The sequence below is a fragment of the Sander lucioperca genome, chromosome 14 (assembly GCF_008315115.2).
Source record: "Sander lucioperca isolate FBNREF2018 chromosome 14, SLUC_FBN_1.2, whole genome shotgun sequence".
NCBI classification, from domain to species: domain Eukaryota; kingdom Metazoa; phylum Chordata; class Actinopteri; order Perciformes; family Percidae; genus Sander; species Sander lucioperca.
In genome coordinates this window covers 16,715,861-16,739,017 of record NC_050186.1, presented here as the reverse complement: position 1 = coordinate 16,739,017, position 23,157 = coordinate 16,715,861, and the positions used below count along the sequence as shown (strand labels likewise).

At 41.5% G+C, this 23,157-nt stretch overlaps 1 protein-coding gene across 6 annotated transcripts in view; it reads right to left on the bottom strand.

Annotated features, from left to right (window-relative positions):
* Positions 1-19,319, bottom strand: part of rbms3 (RNA binding motif, single stranded interacting protein) — a 306,928-nt gene extending 287,609 nt beyond the window's left edge. For 4 of the 6 annotated variants that reach the window (XM_035991632.1, XM_035991635.1, XM_035991640.1 and 1 more), the window contains exons 1-2: positions 19,067-19,319; positions 16,555-16,743 (exon numbers count right to left, since the gene is read on the bottom strand). In XM_035991632.1, coding sequence (XP_035847525.1) covers positions 16,555-16,728 — 174 coding nt within the window. In that variant the 5' untranslated portion in view covers positions 16,729-16,743; positions 19,067-19,319. Of the gene's footprint in view, positions 1-16,554; positions 16,744-18,313; positions 18,546-18,740; positions 19,033-19,066 lie in introns of those variants that run through there. The other 2 variants (XM_035991634.1, XM_035991633.1) reach the window with 2 other exon arrangements.
* Between the last annotated feature and the right edge of the window lie 3,838 nt (positions 19,320-23,157).

The following is a 23,157-nucleotide window of genomic DNA, read 5'->3' as shown; positions in this document are numbered from 1 at the left end:
CATTAACTGCACGTATGGACTCGAACCAGAATAAAACCCTTCATTTTATTAAAATGGCTGTAAAAGTTTTAAACTACAACTCAGAGTTGTTTGAATGACAGAAATCAGCTCAAGGTACAGTGTAGCGTTAGCATGCTAAGTTGATGCTTTCTCTGCGGAGTGCAGACTGATTTGCTCTCGCGAGTCATGTGACCAAATCGCAGCCTTTGCGATTAGGAAATCGCGTTTTAACATATCGCGATATTATCGCAAATGCAATTAATCATTCAGCCATACTATTGATTATGTTGTACATAACAGTTTTATGACTTTTTATGACTTCAAGAGCCAAATGATGTGCAGTCGACAGCCAGAAATGAGAACATTAAACATATAAAACTCTAATATAAAAATTCCATCCTGTGAAGACTAAGCTTGACTAGTGCTAATGTAGCACATTTTGGCAAGTCTGCACAAGTCTTCCTTGACCTTTTCTTTGCTGCCAAGTCATCACAAACAGAGAGAGTGAACAGTTCCCAGCTTTGACACTGAGTCGGACACAAGCCCCTAACAACACACATGCCTCTACCCTGCTCCAGTGTAGCAGACACACAGCAAACATCCACGGAGTGCACAATCCATTAAAAAATGATAATGCAAGGGGCTGAATTCTTTTTAATCACAGCGAAGGATTTTCCAGATGGCCTCCTAAACAGGGTGTTCTCATGCTTATGTTCCCGTGCCAAATTGCTGGCCTACAAATCAAGTTGCACGTCCAACAAATATTTCATCATGAACTAAATGAATGACAACAGCAGTAGTGTTATTTTATATTTAGAGGAAGAAAGTCTGCTTTGATGTGTCCTAAAACATCTTGCATTATATTAGGAAAAGAACAACAATGTGATTTAGCCTGTGTCAACACTGTACTGTGCATAGTCACATAAACACATGTAAAGCAACCTCTAGCACAAATCTCAAAGATGACTTTATTTTGGAGACAGAGACCCTGAGCAACTGTCGACCAAAAAGCTGAATGCTGTTTATATGGCAATTTTGAGTGTATGGGCTGAAGTTCAACTGGCTAGGATGTTGAAGTCAGGCAGGACTGGAGTCATGACTGGTGACTCTGCTGAGTCCAATGAGCCCCTTAGGTCATCTGTGTCGAGGGGGGATTAGGAGCGGTCGGTGATCCCATCAAAGCAATGTGTCACCAGCACCGTGTCTTACCACTGAGCCACACACTCCAGCAAGCACTGATCCCCTTAACTGACTCTCATAGGGCCCAGCAACTAAGGCGAGCTGACAGCAGGGCTATTTTCAGGCAAATCAGCCCTGTTTGGACAAGGCCACAGATAGAGATGGCCGGGGCCCATGCCATTGCGCTCCATTAGAGGAGGATGAAAAACACAGTGAGGAGCCCACTTTGCAGCAGAGAGCAACCTTTTGCTCATGACAGCCCATAGAAACAGATGAGAGATAAAAGTGTTGTGACAGTAGCTAATAAGGTCCCTGTGATCTGCTGCTGGTGTGTCAGCGTGTGTGTCTCTTTGGGGCTGCGTGCACGCGTGAGTGCCCATGTGTCGTCTATGTTTATACTAAGAGTATGCTTTGAACAGAAGAGTAAACGCACTGATGAGAGATAAATAGTGCCGCTACAGGAGGTTGTGTCTTGATACATGACTACATGATACACATTTGACAAGCTTGATCATCCGCTCTTCTTTTGTATGACAGATTAAAGAGCCAATGGACTAAAATAGTAAGCAGGAACACAAATAAAGTCGCTACAAATAGCCAGAGCAAGTCATAAAACGCATTAAATAGCATACCAGTCGCACTGATTAGCATTTCCTACCGTCTATAGTGTTGCTGCTCTAATTAAAGAAATGTGTACAGTTTTCTGAGATAAAGAGATATCCAAACAAAATGTTCCACTAATACTATTTGTGCAGAGGTACCATTTGCATTTTATTGCATATCACGATCCCTACAAGTCCACATGTGCCTGGCAAGCTAATGTTTACAGTAGGGATCCATGCAGTGATCACAAATAGAGCCTTCTTTCACCTTCTCACTAATGATCATCCGTCCCTAATACACAAGATCATGGACTAAGGCTTGACCTTGGTCACCAAACCAGAAGCTAACCCAATTACCTCCTGCTCTGGACAGTCCACAGACAATATATTCACCTCCCCTGATAGAAATGCAGTACTCTCAATGTGAGAGAGGCACATGTTATATCTACTGTCAAACAACATAACATTTTCTTTTTAATTAGTGTCTGTTCAGTGCTTCATATCTTTTTGTCTTATTTAGAACTTATTAATCACGCGTTACAGTTTCTGAGCTCAGTCATGGCTGGTTGTTTCCTCGTTGGGTGCAGATGTATATGCTGCGTTACATCAACTTGTGGCTGGATATTTTAGTAGAGTTCCTGCATTGTGTTTCATATCAGTTCTGCAAAATTAGCACTCTGCAAAGGTTTCATCAAGCTGTCTGTTGAAAATGTGGCCATACTTAGGACTTAATGGTAAGAGGAGCTTTGAACATGTCTTGGTTGTTCTCTTTGTTTTAACAGCAGACAGGTGCCATATAAAGACCACAGTATAATCAAGCGAGAATTGTTTAAAATTGTACTTGTATTAGTTTAAAAAAACAGCTCAGGAAGGCATTAAAGTAATACGATTACCACACAGGATAATGTACACACATACAGTTATACTGTATTTGCCTGAGGTTCTCTGCTGTCACACTTAAGTTACATCTCACCTCTCTGCAAAGCCTATTTCAAGAAAAATACCTTTAGAGATAAAGGTATTTTCTTGAAATAGGTGAATGCATGGCAGTGACTATTTGTGCTGTCAAAGGATTATGACATCACAGTATATCTAAAACTATTACAGCTACAATTTATTTTATTTTCCTGACACAGCTGAGCAGAGAAGCTATTCATTTTCTCAATAAAATGGAGCAGGAAGGTTTTAAAAAGGTCCCTACTACTGTGGAGGTTTTTGAACTGCCTTGATGGACGCTTCCACACAGGAAATGACTTGGTTATTTGTTGCAGTAAAGATAAGCGGATAAGTGGACAAAGATGGATGGATGGATGTTGCAGTAAAAAACAGGCAGAAATTTGCATCTGTAAATGTACAGTATCTGACAAGTTGCCCATTCTCAATTTGTTCGCTTGCAAAGAGCACATTGTAATTTGCGGTTTAATGTGCATATAACAGTGATTGTAAAGTAATAGTAGTAGTAGTAAACATTGTGCTGTTTCCATGATATGATCAGGCATAGTGGAATGTTGATTAACTTGTGCTTTAGGAAATCTGCAGAGGCTTGGAGCAGACTCCTGGACTGCTCCCTCCACAACCTAGCTCCACTACAAATTCATATCAGGAGGAGGGGTGTGGGATCGATGGCATGCCGGGATGCTATTAGAACTGAGGCGGCTAGGCAGCCAGGCAGCCGCGACTTCAAAAGCAATGTGTGGGAGGAGAAATAACACAAGGTAATTATCTGGGCCCCGCTAGCTACCACCGAGGTAATCTGTAGAGTGGAGGACGAGGTTGGCTGTGGAGGTGGTGTTTAGGATGTCTGTCCATATTTACCTCAACTCACTGCACTCTGCTCACTCCAGCTATGCTAAAGAAGAAGACACAACTTTCCCTGGCACACATTTATGATCATTTTATTCTATTACTTAGCACTTTTACCTGACATCTTTATTCAGATCGACCTGCAACCTACAGCAAAAATCATTGCTGGATATTAACCAAATACCAGTTATATAAAGTTGGTTTAGAGCAATCATTTAACTGCTGCACAGTTTCAGAGTTTACAGGCAACATAGCTCATTATACTTTCCAAAAAAGTAGCAATCAGAGTGAATCACATCCCAACCTGTCACACTGCCGCTGAAGCCAAATTGCAGAGCAAGGTGAGAAGCCATCTGCTTTTCCAGTTAACTTAAAAGTCATGATGAGCGAAAAGCAATTACGCAAAAGCTCCAAAAGCATCTGGACAACAAGTCATCACAAAGTCAAGAAAGTTCCACTTATCTGCCTTGAGCTCACACAAGTTGATTTCATTGGTTAACAAACATGACTTTCATTCAAATCCTAACTAAATAACACCTGCACAGATTTTAATTTTCTGATCAGTCATTTGGAAGTGCACACAAAATCTTCAGTCAGAGAAATTTAATATAATTTGCTTCCTCTGTTCCTGAATGTTTCTCATTTGTGTAATCAAATATAACAGCAATAATCAATAGTACAACTTTTCCACCCCATGCCTAAAAGCTCAATCCCCAATGACTCATTTCTAATGGAAAGAAAACACAAATTACTACAAAGAGGAATAGATTGGTCTGTTTTACATACATATGAGGGATGAAAAAAAACTGTCTGTAAAAATAGTGCACACAGCCACAGACATAATAAACACACTGCTAAAATAGAGAACAATTATAAAAACTGCTGGATCAGCAAGCTTATTCATACATGCAGCCATAGGCTTTGTGCTTGCCGACTTATTTCTGCTTCCAATGCAGTTAATGAGTTAAAGGTCAATAGGCTGTAATGACACCAATTAGTGCAATATTTCAAATCAGCAATGTATCTCATCATCAGTGTTGGTCGGCTGATGCTTTGAGATTTCAACGAAGATAATTGCACAAATAATGAACACAAACCGATGCTATCGCAGGGGTTTAGAGGTCATGTCCTGCACTTCAGTTAGTGTCACAGATCAACACAGGGGTCAGGGTACAGCGGAGGGCCAGGGGTGATTGGTGAGGTTACAGTGCAGGGTCAGCTTTAAGACCTTCTGCTCAACCCTTAAAAGGAAGACTTTACTGCTTTCAGAGATTTTAAAAATCAGCCAAACTGTGAAAAACATCATACTACACATAGGGTCAAATGATTTTGTCAAAAGAGGAGTTGAGAGATTCAGCAGATTGTTGGCACTGAACACATGGCTTTCAACTGCATGTAGCGTCCATTCAGTGCATCTTATTGACAATTTCAACTTGTTCTGGGACCGCTGACACCTTTTTAAGGCAGATAGTGTTTTCCTTAACAAGTCAGGAGTAAAGCTGTTCACCTCAAACCTACTTTACTTCCTGCGTCACCTATCTGGTCCCTCTGCCAAGGACACAAGACAAGAGGAATCTAAACAAGAGAAGACGTAACATACAGTGTTTCCCATACATAGGTTCTACTTGGGCGCCCCACCCAGGTAGATTGAGAACTGCCCAGGTAGATAAAATCCGAATTACATTTTTTCCCCCAATCAACAGTGTATTTTTTACAGCGCACACAGACCAGTGGCCTCCAGCCCGTTAGTGTCACAGATCAACACAGGGGTCAGGGTACAGCGGAGGGCCAGGGGTGATTGGTGAGGTTACAGTGCAGGGTCAGCTTTAAGACCTTCTGCTCAACCCTTAAAAGGAAGACTTTACTGCTTTCAGAGATTTTAAAAATCAGCCAAACTGTGAAAAACATCATACTACACATAGGGTCAAATGATTTTGTCAAAAGAGGAGTTGAGAGATTCAGCAGATTGTTGGCACTGAACACATGGCTTTCAACTGCATGTAGCGTCCATTCAGTGCATCTTATTGACAATTTCAACTTGTTCTGGGACCGCTGACACCTTTTTAAGGCAGATAGTGTTTTCCTTAACAAGTCAGGAGTAAAGCTGTTCACCTCAAACCTACTTTACTTCCTGCGTCACCTATCTGGTCCCTCTGCCAAGGACACAAGACAAGAGGAATCTAAACAAGAGAAGACGTAACATACAGTGTTTCCCATACATAGGTTCTACTTGGGCGCCCCACCCAGGTAGATTGAGAACTGCCCAGGTAGATAAAATCCGAATTACATTTTTTCCCCCAATCAACAGTGTATTTTTTACAGCGCACACAGACCAGTGGCCTCCAGCCCCTCCCCCTCGTGAAGGCTCGCGCCGCGTGCATGACAGCATCAACGCTTGACTTCAGGCTCAGAACTGGACCCCCTACAGTTCGCTTACCAACCAGGCATAGGGGTGGAGGATGCTATTATCTATCTATCACACAGATCACTGTCACACCTGGAGAACACACTGTGAGGGTCATTTTTTTGATTTATCCAGTGCTTTCAATACAATCCAACCATCACTGCTCTGGGGGAAGCTATTTGGAGCTGGTGTTGACCCCCACCTGTCTGCATGGACCATCAATTAACTCACTGACAGACCACAGTATGTGAGGCTCCAGGACTGTGTGTCTGATGTGGTGATGAGCAGGACAGGAGCACTACAGGGTACAGTGCTCGCTCCTTTTCTCCTCACCCTGTATACAGCGGACTTCAGGTACAACACAAGCAGCTGCCACATGCATAAGTTCTCTGATGATACTGCCATTGTTGGGAGGGTATCAGAGGAGAATGATCAGGAACACCGGGAGGTCATCTGGGACTTTGTCAACTGGTGTGAGTCAAACCACCTTTACATCAACGCCAGCAAGACAAAGATGGTGGTTGACTTTTGCAGGAGGCAAAAAGGTACTGTACAAAAAGGGCCAAAGCCGTCTCCACCTGCTGAGGAGGCTGAGGTCCTTTGGTGTGTGCAGGACTCTGTTAAAAACATTCTATGACTCTGTGGTTGCGTCTGCAATCTTTTATGCAGTAGCCTGTAGCCTGTAGCCTCTCTTGAGCTGCTGTAGCAAAGGAATTTCCCCAGTGCGGGATTAATAAAATTCTTATCTTATCTCTAATCTTATCTAGTAGTAGCAGATGTTAACATGTTATTTCCCCTCTACACGGTTCACTACGGCAGAAGGTACTTCCCGGTGTATGCAGGTTAGCGCATGCGTGGTGGGAGTATCAGTGTGTGTGTGTGTTGAAGATGGTGGACACGTGAGTCCTAGCTAGCTGTGTACCTAATAAAAGTTTGAACTGAATAAACATTGTGTTTATTACAAGTAACATTGGTAGCAGAGGATGGTTGAATGATGGCAGCTAGTTATAAAGTTCCACCGAAGTTTGATGAAGCCAGGCCATACGAGTGTTGGAAAAATTAAGTCAATATCTGGACGAGGGTTACCAACCTCGACGAAAAGAAACAAGCCCTTGCTGTTGCCTTGGGGCTTGAGGGGAGAGCCCGTGAAACAGTGATGGAAGTACCCGTGGAAGATTTAGACAGCGAAGACGGTATGGAAACATTGTTTGCAAAGCTGGACACCGTGTTCCTAAAGGAGGAAAAGGACCGCGCATATGAAGTCTATTCTTATTTTGATGGCATAACGAAAGATAGTGCCGTTTCTATGGCAGACTACATAATTGACTTCGAAGAGCGATACAACCGGATGAAAAAGTATAATATGACGCGTCCTGATGCTGTGCTGGCTCTCGACGAGAAAAGCAGACTGTTAACACTGACGGCCTGCACAGAGTTGAAGTTCTCCTCCATGAAGTCGGCTCTAAAAAAGGATTTTCGGAGGGAAAACGACAGGCTCAAACGGAACGCATCATTGCAAAGTGGACAACTAAAGCAGCCATTACCGGGGACTAATCCACTGGATAAGTTTGGTAAGAGATCCAGATGTGCTATTTGCCAGTGCACGTTTCAAAGGCTAAAGTAAGAGTAACTAAAGATGGGAATGTAGAGGAATGTAACATTACATTGTTTACAAAGGCCTCCATGTCAGACACTGAGATATTTATGACTGAATCATTGGGATCTGCGATTTACACTGCCTGTACCCGTACTGTTTGTGGGGAGAAATGGCTGGAAAGCTATATTGATGACCTCACCCAAGATCAAGTGAACCAATTGATGCAAACAGAAACTCCCAGTTGCAGACCATTTCGGTTCGGAGAGCAATTTGGTATATTTCACAAGAAATGTGAAACTACCAGCTAAAATAGGACTGATAAAATGCCAAATTGAAACTGAAGTTGTCAAGGTTGACATTCCACTCCTGCTGAGTAAAACGTCCCTTAAAAAGGCAGGGACCATTTTGGACATGGAAAAGGACAGTGCAGTGATGTTCAAAAAATCCATACCTCTTGAATTCACTAGTTCTGGACATTAATGTGTCGACATCAGAGACAGAGAAAGTAAAAAAGGTCCAACTGAAGAGAAAGTCCTAACAGTAACAGAAAATATGTCTACAGATGAGAAATGCAAAGTCCTTCTGAAGCTCCATAAACAGTTTGGTCACGCGTCGGCAGACCGACTACAGAGGCTCTCACAGTTCAGGAAATAAGAACAAAGAATGCTTTACTGTCTTACAACAAATAGTATATGACTGTGATGTATGCCAGAAGTACAGAAAGACAAAGCCAAAGCCTGCTGTGGGGTTGTCCTTAGCTTTTGAATATAACGAGACAGTGGCCATGGATCTGCATGAGTTGGAACCAGGTTTATGGTATCTTCACATCATTGACCACTTCACACGTTTCAGCGCTGGAAACATTGTGAAAACAAAGAAGTCATCTGAAATTGTCAACTCATTCATTCACACTTGGATTAGTGTCCATGGCACCCCCCAGAGGCTGTACAGTGATAATGGTGGAGAATTCAACAACGAAGAGATCAGAGACATGGCTGAAAACTTTAACAATGAGACAAAAACAACAGCAGGATACAGTCCCTGGAGCAACGGAATACTCAAGAGACATAACCAAACACTGACCGAGATCATCCAGAAGGTCAAACGAGAGAATGGATGTGACTGGCACACTGCCCTTGACTGGGCCCTCATGGCTAAGAACAGTATGTTGAATGTTCAGAGCTACAGTCCATATCAATTAGTGTTTGGACTGAATCCTAACCTTCCATCCGTATTAGTTGATAAACTAGGCTACCTGCTCTAGTAGGAGAACACATTTCAGCTTTACATGCTTCTAGGAAAGCATTCACAGAAGCAGAGTCTTCTGAGTGGATAAGAAGGGCAAACTGTAAGCAGCTCAGGCCCACAGATGACATGTATGTGACAGGAGACAAGGTCTATTACAAAAGAGCAGACTGTCCTGAGTGGAAGGGACCAGAGATAGTTTGGTCAGGATGGAGCTGTTGTATTTGTAAGACATGGGGGGATTCTAGTTAGAGTGCACCAATCCAGGCTCTGTAAGGTAAACACACAGGAATCTCAGGATAAGCCAACTGTGCAAGACAGCAGAGAGGCAGCAAGCAACATAGGCAGCTTAAACAATGTAGCAGAAAGCTCAGATAGTGAAGAAAACACAGACAGCGAACAGGGCAACACCAGTGACAGGTGGAAGAATACAGGAGAAGTGGTTCATCCTACAATGACACAAACTGAAACAGATCACAATGTTTGTGGTAACTGTCTTTTCTGCTGGTGTAAAGTTAAAAACAGGACAGACTAACATTTATGAAACCTGATGATGGTCGTCTACAGAGAGCCAAGGTTTCAGTCAGAGCAGGCAAGGCTTCTGGAAGGCACAAAAACTGGTTTAATCGACAACACATTGAACCTGATGGCAGTGATGGGCAAAAGGAGTCAGTTGATATGTCAAGTGTTGATAATCTTAACATTGAATCTGAAATGGAGACTGATGTACTCATAACAAAAGACATTTCAAAAATAAAAATAATAACATAACAAAATAATGAATTGGTACAAAAACAATGATTTTGAGGAAGTTGATGATGCAGGTCAAAAGTGTGTCTCTACCAGATGGGTCGGTAGTCTCAAATAAACTCCTAATGGTATAGTGCCAAAAGCACGACTCGTAGCCAGGGGTTTTGAAGAGCTTAATATTCACAAGCTGCAGAAAGATTCCCCAACATCTCTCAGGATATTATTAGCAGTAATATGTCAAAAAAAGTGGCAAGTCCATTCTATGGACATCAAGTCTGCTTTCTTACAGGGCATGCAATTGTCCAGAGAAATCTATGTCAAATAAGGTCCTCAGAAAGCTTAAATCTGAAAAGGTGTCTCTCAGGTTTCAGCATTTGGGAAACAGTGATGCTGTACACGTTATCGTTTTCAGTGATGTTTCTCTTGGAAATCTCCCTGATGGGGGTACACAGGGGGGTACGTTGATTGGTCTCATGGGAGAAGGAGGAAAGTTTTGTCCTCTCTGTTGGCAATCTAAGAGAATTAGACGTGTGGTGAGGAGTACTCTGGCAGGGGAAACTCTGGCCATGTCAGATGGAATAGACGATGCTGTTTTTCTGGCTACCCTCTTTTCTGAGCTCACAAGTGGAAATGCTGAACTTAATGCTCCTCCGTTGGTCTGTGTGACAGACAATCACCCTCTGTTTGATGCCCTTAAGTCAACAAAACAGGTCACTGAAAAATTACTAAGGCTGGAAATAAGCAGCATTAAGGAGCTCATACAGAGTAAGAAGATAAAGAAAGTGCTCTGGTCAGACACAAAAACTCATCTTACCAAAAAGGGAGCATCAGCTCTGGTGTTGTTAAAAGCACTCAGTGAGGGACTGTGGTGCTATTGAAAGCACTCATTTAATGACTGTGGACACAAAGCTAATAACAAAAGGACATTTAAAAGCACTGAACATTTTATTTGCATATGCAACAACAGTTTTATTTTTAAGTTGTAATAGCTGTGGCAATTGTTGTATAAGTTTTATTTATATATAACATCTTTATTTATATTCTCTTGTTTGTTTAAAGTATAAGGAGATCTGGTCCTGAGTGTACTGATTCCAATGGGAGTGAACGTGAACACAAATTATGAGCGATTCTTTCGCCCCATATTCACCAAAGTATATATTGGAGCAATTCTTCACAAGCCACATATCTCCCGAACATTCTGACACTAATGGCATTTTTCCAGACGGACACATCAGGAGAAAATTAACTTTGTTTGAGACCTGTTTCAGTCTCAGGACCAAACTCTCGCAAGATCCAGCACAACAAAACAACGAAACAAAACTAATCTCTGTGATGCTAACTATGTCTTTTAGCTGTGTAAATAGGGCTGGGCGATATGGCCTAAAAAATAGAAATCGCCGATTTTTTCCCCCCTACTTAAAATCAATCTGCAGATGACAATGAAATTGTTCAAAACAAGTTTTAACTTTAGTTTGTTTTGACTCATACACACACGCACGCACAGACAGGGCATGTATGCCATTATGATTATTCATGCCAATTTTGTGGAAATATATATTGGTTTTAGTGTTTCCCCTACCATCAAAACGCTGAAAGAATGACAAAATTATATAATTATGCTATATATTCAACAACAAAAAAACGGATGTGTGAGATAAAGCTGTTTTCACATATACAGGTAATTCACTTCTTGTTCCTCACCCAAAAGTTCAATTCATTTTAACTTTAGTCGCGCAACCTTGCCCCTATTTCCACCTGTTGCTGAGTAACGTACATTAACATCCCATGGTCTTGTGAATGTAGCATAACTGTAGCAAGCTCCTTCGTAGTAACAGAGCGGCGGTTGCTAGTTGTTTAAGCCACCACAAACCTTCATCACAGCTCGGTCGTATCAGCGGCATTTAGTATATGTGTTGAGCCGCTACAGAGCACCTCAACACCAGCTCCGCATGGTGCTCCGTCAGGTCAGCGGTAGTTTGTGGTTCAGTTATTCGAGAATAGGTGACTGTGAGCCGGGTACAGAGCATCACGAGGTGCCGGTCATTTCGTCAGAGATTACGGTTAAGTAATCGAAACGACTAGTTAAGAAAATAACTACAGTTAGTCCCTGTCGCTGCCATGTTGTTTGTGTATCTCTACGGCAAACACGCAGGGAGGAGGGCTGAGCCCATTCGGAACTACAGGAGCCCAGAGGGGAGCGTCGGCAGATGTTAAAGAGAAAACCGATTTTCATTCAAAGAAGTCGACGTAAACTAATTCAATTCAATTTTATTTATAATATCAAATCATAACAAGAGTTATCTCAAGACACTTTACAGATAGAGTAGGTCTAGACCACACTCTATAATTTACAAAGACCAAACAATTCCAGTAATTAAACTACACATTCAAGTAAATCGATAAAATCGATTTATCGCCCAGCCCTATTAAATATCTAATGTTAGCAAAAGAAAATGTATAAATTATACAAATATAACTCTTCATCTATCCACACGACATTCACTACAGTTTCAAACGAGGCCACGCCCCTTTAGGAGACAGGAAGTGTGTAACGTTTCATACTATTGGCGCTGCTTGAAAATCTTTAGTATAAAGGATCTTTGGTAGTAGCAGCATGCTGCTGGTGGTGGTCTTGCCGTGGGGTTCACCCTCTCCGCAGCAGTATGCTTCACTCCATACATTTATAATGGAGCTAACCGGAGCTGACCAGAGCTAACATCAGCTAATCGTTGCTAACCGAGCCTCCAGTTTCCTGTTCTCCGTGCCTGTATCCATTAACTGTATTTATGGACTCAAGCTCGAATAAAACCCGAGATTTTATTAAGTTGGCTGTAAACTACAACTCAGAGTGGTTTGAATTACGTAAATCTGTTCAGATGAGATTGTAATGAATGCAACATGAACATTTATAGCACTAAACAGCTGATTAGGATCCCCAAAACACAGATTAAAACACTTACACTTAAAAAACGAACAATGATCTAGCAAACAAAATGAAAAAGAATTAACTTTAGAATGCCTAGCCTTAGTCTTATATGATTTAACAGGAGTTAAGTGGAGACAGTGTTGAGATGTATAATAACATGTAACTTTCTGTATGGATCATAGTATAGTATCAAGGTTAAGTTGTTAATACATATAATATTTGGGCTCCGGGTAATCAGGTATTTTATCTGCTGAACCATGACATTTGACAAACCAACAAGATTTAATTGACAAAGCACATCAAAGGCTTCACTTCATCTTTATCATCTTTTAGTCTGATTTGTTTAAAATGTAAATAGTTATTCCTTTCTAAATTATCCGGTAATATTATGTAGTCATTGTTTTCAATAAATAGTTCATAAACCTTCGTTTGAATAGTTTATACTGAACCCAGCCATCACGCGCCGCGCCGTCACATCCTGCGCCACCCACCAACACAAGTAAATTCTCAACCTGTGGGAAACACTGACACAACACGGCACAGATCCACCTCAGCCCCCACCTGAGGAGAGCTTTGACCATAGGGGGACGTCAGAGCCAAGACAAGGAATCTCAACCCCAGTCACCAACACCTTTGAGGATCCATTTCCTTCACCGCTCCATACCCCATCCATTCCCCTGTTCCCTCCACTCAACCTTTCCCCGCGTTCCCCCTCGTCCTCCCTGTTGAAGTTCACTGACCAGATGCAGAAGCTTAATGCTAGAACCAAACTTACCCTCCAACCTACTCCCATAATTCCCCCTCAGCGTCCACCTGCCACAGTTTTGACACAATCTCCAAAAGGTAAAACACCAGGCACCTCAGGAGCATTTGGGGATTACTGTAAGTGTTCACTAGAGGTGTGATGAGATCTTGCCCACGAGATCTCGTCACACAGATTAAAATGTGATGAGACTTCTCGTCGAGGTAAAAGTTGTCTTGCGATATCGATCACAAATGCAGAGCAGCAGCTAGTAGACCGAGTCTAACCTGGTTGGTCTTATAATACATCTGGCTTTGAAGATGAGTCTGGCTTGGACCTCTAAATTAGCATAGATGATCCCCTGCCCATTCGCCAAAGTTGACTCTGAGTTCACTTTTGCAGAGCGGTAGCACAGTTGCAATTGTAAAAAGCTGCTGGTAAAACCCAGCGTTAGAACGTTAGAGGGTAGGCCGCTCTCTTTCTCTCTCACACTCGCGCCAGACACACACATACGGACTGCAGCGAGCTGTTCAGTGTGGCGCTGACTCGCGCAAATTGCTCTCTTTCTCTGTCTTTTTTTAAATGAGTCGAAAGCATAAAGCAAAACCTAACTTTACTTTTAATGATATTAAACAAAGTGAAATGTTCCCTCCTCGTCCTAAAATGGTCATAAATCAATACAAGAGCAGCCTCCTTCCTTGTTTACTGCTGCAATGAAATGCTTGGTTACGTTGTAACCTTGGTTCTCTGAGCAAAGACTATTTTCCAGTCATATTGTTACTACATATCAAATAATCACATATCAAATAGTGTTAAAATCTCGTCTCGCCTCGTTCTCGTGAACTCAATCTTGTGTCTTGTCTCGTGAACTGAGTGTCTCGTCACACCCCTAGTAGTCACTGAAGGGTACTTCATCAGTAAATTGTTGGAAGTGAAATTAATTTTAATGCTGGACTTTGTTTGCCCCTGGGTATTCAGATTCTGGAGAAAGTCTGGAGATTCAAACCGACAAATTTACTTTCACCAGCTGACTTCCTTTGAGCAACAGCTGACTGCACTGTGGACGACCTGGTATGCCACAGCAGCTCTGAGACTGAGCCCACGGGACTGACTGTGCCACCTCATTCTCTATGATGTATCACTAAAAAACAACAGGGCAGGCCAGAGGCAAGCACCCTTTAACAAGGACAAGAACACTGGCTCCACTTCCCCCGATGACACCTTGATGAATAAACTCTCCAGACTAATCGATGACACAATGGCAGCAGTAGCCAGCCTGCCAACCGGTTGGTCAGGCAGTTTCACGGCCACCCTCAGTAAATTGCAGCAGTTGTTGACTCCACTGCTAATTAACCAACAAAGAGAAAAAAAGAAAACAGATTAACCTGCCCTCTCTCTTTCTTACTCACGCATTCACACCTACATAGGTTTAATGACAGGGGCAGTGGCCTTGCTGCCCATTGGAGGGTGGTGTCTGCCACTTGTGGACACACAATGTAAAATGAAAAAACAATGTTTGATGTTGCCACTGTGAGCTAGTTTGAAAACATCTTAAATTGAAAAGGCTAACATCTTCATGCCTCATTGCTTCACAATGCGGCAAAAACAACCAAAGACAGACAAATGACTGTTCAACATAAACACTGTGTACTCAAGCTTCTGCAGCAGCAACACTCCTCATGACAGCTTTTATTGTAAGTAGTGTACCTTAAAGATGTAATGCACTGCTGTATCAGTAGGCAATACAAGCAGACATGTATTGTCAATGGGAGCTTTAAGAAGCAAAACTCTGAGGTACTTTTTTAAGCCAATTGTTGGAACCAATTGTGTGAATGCCTGCTTGGGTGTGTTTGTGTGTAAGTCCTGCTTTTTTCATTGAGCCAATTACATCTAAGAGAGAAGACGATCTCTTACCCAGCGTTGTGGAGTCTATTGAATTTCCCTACAATATGTCTGTGGTAAAGGATTTCTATGAACTGTCTGAAAAGATTAACATGTCTAATTTCTCCTTTAATTTGCATGGTTACAGGAAATTTTACTACACAACACTGGTAATATTATCTGACTTAAGGCAGTCATGAAACGCTTAAAATGTTTTATGTATTCATCTCACTATTACAACAATTAGTATCAGACAGTGTGAGTGTGGAGCAAATTGGACATCCAAATTGGTGGTTGGTTGCTATATAAGCTACACAGGCTGGAACTGTATCCTAAACTTTAAAAGGCAGCTACAAAGCTGGATTGCACCTCCAACGTATGCAAATTCTAATTATGGAAGTCTTTTATTTCAGTATGACTGCACATAAATGCAGCATTTAATGAATGAAGCTGATTTAATTCATCTGCACATGGAAATTGTTGATGACAAAACATTAATATCTAAAAACAAAAGACATTTTTAACTAGCTGCCACCACACCTAAAACAGTTATATTATTTTACATTTTTGATGTTATCTAAATGCTTCAAAAGCCCCTTTACCTTGACAAGATGAAGATCGTAAATGGTTATGTGGATTACCATTTGCTCAAAGGACTCAAAATTGATAGAGCAAGCCATGACAAGCATCCCATTCAGAGCTGCCAGTCGCAGTTAGTCCAGTTATCTAGTGAATGTTTTTGTATATCTGTTGTACCTATAGAGCCTCTCGGGCAGATAGAGGGAAAGAGGTTCTGGCTCTTGCCAGGAAAGCATGATTGACGTTCTTGAGATGGAAGAGAGCCAGCGAGGATTTTACTGTCACTCTTGGAGTTGCAGAGAGCTCCAAGATGGCAGAGGGTTGATATGTTTGAGAATCAGCACTTTCACATGGAGACTGCACAAGTCACTTAGGTCTGTATGTAATACTAAGCAATTCTAAATCTACATTGCATAGCCGCGGTTTGTAGTATGTGCTGAACGGTTCTCATGGCAACATAACAACACATTACCTACTTCCTTTGAAACCACCGAAGCCAAAGCACAAAGGTACCTACAGTTTCACTTTTTCTTGCAACAACGCTAGTGAGCAAACATGTCCTTCCAGCACTGGTTATCCAGGATAACCCATACTTCTCTGCAGTTATCAATGCTACTTGCTGCATGACACCACTTAACAGCACAAGGCATGCAAGCTGCATTGCAACTTGTCTTTTCAGAAAGACATAACACAGGGAATGAGTATGAGTATCTCTATGTGAAAGTACAAGACGTACCACCCAGAACAGCTCAACACAGACAGACAGGATCTCATCACTCACACATGTACAGACACACGCACAGCACAGCAGCTGCAGATGTGCAGCAGTGGGAGTCTGCGACTTACTTTTCTGTCGTCTTTCTGGCTTGCTGGCTGCGCATCCTTACTGTGGTTGTCAGCAGAAGGCCTGCCGCTGGCATCCGTCTGTCTGTCATCACATTCATTCTGCTGATTAGCCCCTGACCGAGGAGAGCCCACAGGGTGGGGCTTCGGCTGCTGAACACCACGCTGGACCTCCATCTTCCTCTGCAATGCCTGGAGGAGCAAGGAAGGAAAATGGATGAATTAAACAGGTGGACTGCAAACAAAGGACTCATAGATTTGTTTTCACAACCATCTCTTCCACATACACACTGGTTTGCGTTCACTTCCTTGACTGCTGGTTTCTACGGTCATGGAGCGCAGCAGGACATAATAAGAAACTATTAAAGTAGATACCCTACTAAAGGTTACATCAAGCATTTATGTGCAAACCAGTGTGTTGTCTTACATGAGGGCTTTACAAAAGATCATACTAATGCACAGCAGTTAGCAGTAAAATATCTACTTTACAAAAACAAAAGATTTACAAAAGTATAAATGTGGGTAACTTCAAAAGCTAAAGATAACAGATCAACATTATATGTATATCTTAGCATTTATATAAGTACACAGAGTTAATTTGCATGTTTGTTTTGTTTTTTATTAGTTCTGGAAAATGTGCCTAAAGCTCCAGTCCCCCTATTATAATTACTGTAGCTTTGTGTAATGAAAAAAATTGGTAAAATAAATAAAACATTTGCTTAAAGACCCTGGATTGTTTTGTAACATATACACTGTATAATCGAGCACTGTTTGCATTTTTACAAACATTTCTATGCGGGACAACACATAGGCCTAATGAAGAATGATGTGTTGTTGGTCCAACATCATTATTATCAATCTTTATAATAAAATTAACTAGACAGATAAAAAATCAGCTGTTTAAGAACCCTTGTGTCATGAGTCATCCATCACTAGACTGTGGGACAGCAATATCTGTTTCTTTTAATAAAGGATGATCCCCATACTAATATGGGAAAGTAAGCCCTGAAGCTTTTTTTTTAAGAGTATAGACCTTATTCACGCAGACACTTTTGACATGTCAAAGCAGGACAAGCACAGGTGTAATTAATAACATTTATGATGGCTGTATTCCATTTAGGTAAGCTATTTCCAGGGTCTTGGTATTGTGCCTGCTGGCTAACTGTCATGGCTGACTGGGGCACTTGATGGAACTGAGCCATTGCTAACAAAATGTGTTGCACCGGTGCTTTTTTTGCTATGACAAGTCAACATTTATTGAGAAAATGGTATACTTAACCAATCTGTGGTGCCACTCACTGTATACATCTGGGTCAATTCACTCAGTTACAGCAGAAACCCTCTTAAACCAAAAATACTAGTTGACTGCACTGTACTGCAGCTGATCCTGACTGACCTCATATCTGCATCTGACAGTGGATGATCAAAACAAGAATTTTGCTCATTGCAATGACTTATCATTTTCACTGAATGAAAAATTTACACATTTTTCATTCAGTGAAAATGATAAGAAACAATAACTCATTATCTAAGTTGGTTTCTGTTGAGAAAACATAAGAGCTGGGTGCAAAAGAAATAGTTTTAACCTGCCAAACTAAGAAAAACAAGGAACATGGATCTGTAGTTTAGGATGAAAATACCCTCCTTGTTGTTGTGATGAGAACATACTGTGAAAGTTTCATTGCATTATATCAGAAGCAAGTGCAGTGGTTTTAAGTCCCCAACCAATAAAGCAGAGACAGACAAAGTAAAGAGAAATCACCTCGATCGTCCAAAGGACAGAACAGATCTGAAATCATCAGCCCAGTTTTGTTTAGCACTGAGTTGCTTCATTCTGCATTCTGGGGCCATCAATAAGTTATGAGTTCAGTTACTCGTTCTCACAACTGAGATGAGCTTCCTCATAAATACATGTCCTGGAGGACGTTTAACTAAACATGTTTAACGCTGCAGCGAGACAGGATACAGAACTTAGCGCCGTAATATCACAGGTGAACGCACCTGTTCGCCCATAATTAACCCCTTTGACGTACGGTGTGACGTAAGTCCCGCAAGTATTAGCATAGAGAAGAACCGTTACAAAAGCCACTTATTGAGACTAATAGTGCAAAACTCTGACTGATATGACATGTTTTTATAGTTGTATTAGCCTATATAAACTTCTAATGTATCGTACTAGGACTAGTTACCTAGCAGGTGACGATTGTTGCAAAAACGTTCAAAGTTGGCTCCTTCCTGAGTTGCAAATGTGCATCCGCCTGCTTTGCCTTTAGTTCACGCTTATAGACAAAAGAAGATGCAGTTACCGATGGACATTTGACTTAATACAGATAAACAACTCCAACAACATATTGTCTAACAGTGTCCCCGGGCTTCGAGTGACTTATTAACATCAACGAGGGGTTGTCGCCGCTGACAGGGCTCCTAGCACTGTGGCTGTGTTGTTACGGTAGCTTCAACAGCGTTTGGCGGCGGCACACCAACATAAACAAGTCGCAAAAGAATGCCGAAATACCTCTGTCACTTCTTGACTCCTCGTTATATCAGAAGCATATCAAGAGGAAGAAGCAGTGGTGCAGCTTGCTTTACATCTCTGTTGTTGCTCTAACACGGAAAGCTACAGCAGTCTGGGGCAGAACAACAGGCAGCCGGTTCATTTAGTTGTATGAGAAGTTATTCCGTCACAAACTGGCAGAGAGGCTGCGAGACACTTCAGTCACCGCTGAGGAGGCAGTGCACGGTGTCAAAGCTGCACACCCCGCTGCTGCTGTCACCAAAGATTCCTCCCTCCCACCTCCCAGTTAACACCGAGCCCGTGTCAAAAATGATGCCTTCAGTGCTCCTCGAAATAACCTGTATCCTTGATTAAGAAGGGTTTTTTTTATTTACTTTCATACCTTAACCTGCCCCAAAACACAACTTAAAATCAGTTTGTCTCTGTAATTAGGAAAATGTGTCATCATCTCGAACGTCACCATAAACAACGTTTAATTATTTGGATACAGCAGAAAAGATTGACACCTCGTTGGAACATATAATTAATTAACTCTACTGTTTTTGCTTGTCCTTGTTCCAAAGTAAAATATGAGCAAGCGTGCAATTTGTGATGTGTGATGTTTGTTGCTTATTTGGCAAGTGTGTTACTGTCAATAGAAAAGTGTTTTCAATTCAACAGTAAAGTGGCAATAACTTACAGTATGTTGTATGTTGTGTTTGAAAAAAAAAACAAAAACAAAAAACAAACAAATCTTGGTCACAAAAAATCAAGGCCAACCAAAATTACTATGCTGAACTAACTGTTCACATAGGCCTAGTGCAAGTGCAAAAAATGTGTAGACCTACATTTTGCACAACCAAACACCAGTAGACTATTAAATGGCATATCACCAATATTTCCTACTGTATGTGAAAGCAGCAAAACCCCAAGTGGAGCCGACCTATCCTGCTGTAGGTGAGATAAAGCCAGGCCAGTGATAGCTAAACAGACAATGTGCAATTAGGCTACTCAGTCAAGATACATTTATTATGTAACCTGCACAGTGTAAAGAAGAAATTATACTCATAATAATAAGTGTGGTAGTAGTATGATCCCGTCATTCAACTGAATAACACTAGTGTATTCCGTGCAGTGTCAGAATTAGCTTAAGCTCAAATATGCCTTTTCAATGCATGCATTATAAATAATAATAATAATAATAATAATAATATTAGCATAATAATGTAACCTAAGATTTGAGAGTCGTTTGACCTCATTCATACTTCTACAGTATATGTCTAATCCTAAAACATACAGCACCTTTTTAAATATATAATATATTTCCCCTGAAATAAAAAGCAACACTTTTTATTTCTTTTCTTTTTTTTCCTGCATTTACCTACTGTGGTTCCCATCATGTTTAAGACAAAGTGATGTGACGCCTCATCACAGTTTGTAACCTTAGTGTGGACCTGAGCTGTGAGCAGTTCAACCAAAACGTGAGTTTTCCTTTACAGATTGTTTCATTTGTAGGACTTTTAGAAGCTAAGACTGGAGAAAGTATCCAGTATTTTATGCAACAGTTCTGTTGCATTTAGTGCAACAGAACTGCTACTCTTCCCCATCATCTTATGACTTCTCTGATTTTTCTTGAGATCCCTTGGGGGATTCCAACCCCAAAGGTTGGGAACCAATTGGCAGGGAATTACTGTAGACAAATTATCAGTAAGCCTCAATGATGGCCACAAGGTGGCAACATAAACTCAATAAACACTGAGTAGAATGTGGCATGCATGAACCAACTCAGTTTGGATTTGTAAAGATATGATCCCAACAAACCACACTCTTGAAATGATTAAAATAACATTGACTCTTGAATCATGTAGCTGCTCTGTGGTCCTCTATATCTCAGGAGGCATGAGTGTTGGGTCTGTGTGTCAGGAGGAAGGAATGATAAGACTCCGATGCAGTATGTGTGGTATGTTTATTCTGTAGAATACAGTTATTTATAGTCTTTTGTGCTCTGATCATTGTTAATCTCTGTGAGCAGTGTTTACCCTAAATGAGGCCTTCCAATCTGCTAAGCTAAGATATAACATGAGGGAGTCATCATATGGGTGTTGGCCCATTGTGCCATCTCAATTGCCTCCCTGTCTGCATCAACTTAGAGGCCATACTGGTGCACCGTCTCATCCAAGCAGAAGGATATCAGACAAACGAACAACTGCTCTGACAGGCGGGCCCTCATCTGTTCTGACGGAGATGCCATTGCCAGAGAAGGCAGACAGGCAGTCAGAGAGGCAGGTGGATCGGCAGGCGGAGGGGTAAGGCGCTGCGAGGAGCAGGAGCCCTGTTCACTCGGGCCCCTCGGCGTATCCATGTGTCCTCTATGTAAGCCAACAGGGACACACAGTCAGGCATGTCAGCGGCCCCAGCCGGCACAAGCAGATGTTTTCTGGGTATTGTTGTTCCGCTTCTCTGGTAATTGTTTTCCTTCAGGGCCAGCCAGTGGGACAAGGTGCCAGGTTGTGTTGTGGGAAGGAGTTATGGAGAGATGGAAAGACAGAGTGTATTATCAATCAGCAATGGCTTTGGATGCTGTTCCACACAGTCTGTCCATCTTTTTCCTTGTGCTCCATGTGGCTTGAATTACAGCAATACAAACGGAGAAGCTGCAATCACAATCAAAAGGACAAAGCCTGTGTTAAGGTGAGCATTTCAAAGCTGTAAAGGTATTATTTGTGATCAGTTGGGACTGCAGTTCGGTGGTAGTAGTAAGTAAAGAACATATAAACCAGATTCAAGTATTTTGGTCAGCACTTGATTTAAATAATATGTTTGTTGTAACATATATCTGCCTTTAATTAGTATATTTTAAAATCTTATTGTTAGTTTAAATCTGTATTTCAAAGTTTAATATTGCGTGGGTGGGTTTATTTGCATCATATACTGTACATATACAACTGCTAATGTTTGACAATATAGCAACATCTTTGTAATGTGAAGTCAGTTTACCCTCACAGATACTTACGTTTGTTATGGTACAGAAAACAGCTAATTTACTCCAACTGTGTTAGACACTGAGTGTTATCCTGTGATCCCATGCTAAAAATGCCCTCTTAATTAGCACAGTGAACTACCGAGACCTTATTATAGGGTCAAACCCTGTTTAAAGCAGAGACCGAAAAAACCCACTAGGGGGCACTTTCAGACTTTGGATCAAAAGCATGAGCAATGGAGCCTATTTTGTTTAAAGTAAACTGTTATACTATAGTTTGGGGTTAATGCGTTGTAAATACTGTGTACTTCAAATAAAAAGTAGAGCATTTTTGCCTGGATTTACATGCTGCCATTCCTCCTTCCCCGTGTGCGTTGTAGGCAATGGGACTGTTGATTGCTTTCAGAGGTTTTATTCTATGGGTTTCATGGATGATTTTATGAGTCAGACTTTTCAGCTACTACATGGCTCAATCTATCATTTGAACCCTGTGGTTTTTTTACAGTGTTGAACCCAAATGTTGCTCAACATCCGTTCCGTAGAAGGAGCACCAACTCAAGAGAGGGATCTTGAGGCACAGTGAAGCTGCTCTCATCTGTTGTTGTGGCATGCCACACTCCAGAGAAGCTGCAGCCTTCACTAAAAGCCAGTGTCAAGATGTTAAGCTTTTTACAGGCTGACGCAAGATGTAAGTAATTTGGTCCAATCATGTTTTCATTTTTTATATATAAATATATAATTGTAGGTGTTAAGAGCATGTGGGGAAGGCAGACAGAAAAAGCTTCAGCCATGGGATCTGCTGTTCACACGCAGAGCATTGGATGAAGACTGTATTTCATAATCTGCCTTCACTGCCAATAGATGCAAGTGAAAATAGAACCAATGTCACATCTGCCTTTTCACTATTTTTGACGCCATGCAGCATCCATTTGCCTAATCCCGTAGTGAACATCATCCATGTCAGACAGTGTTTAGACGTTGCTGCTCCGTGTGTGAGTCGATGTTTCTGTTTGTTTGGTGTTTGTTGAGCCTTTCTCGAGCCGCTCCACCACACTGCAGAGACGTCTGACAAATGAAGAGGCGTTTGAGGCCCTGTGGCTACGGGGTCACACAGCAGCCTTGTGAAGTTGTG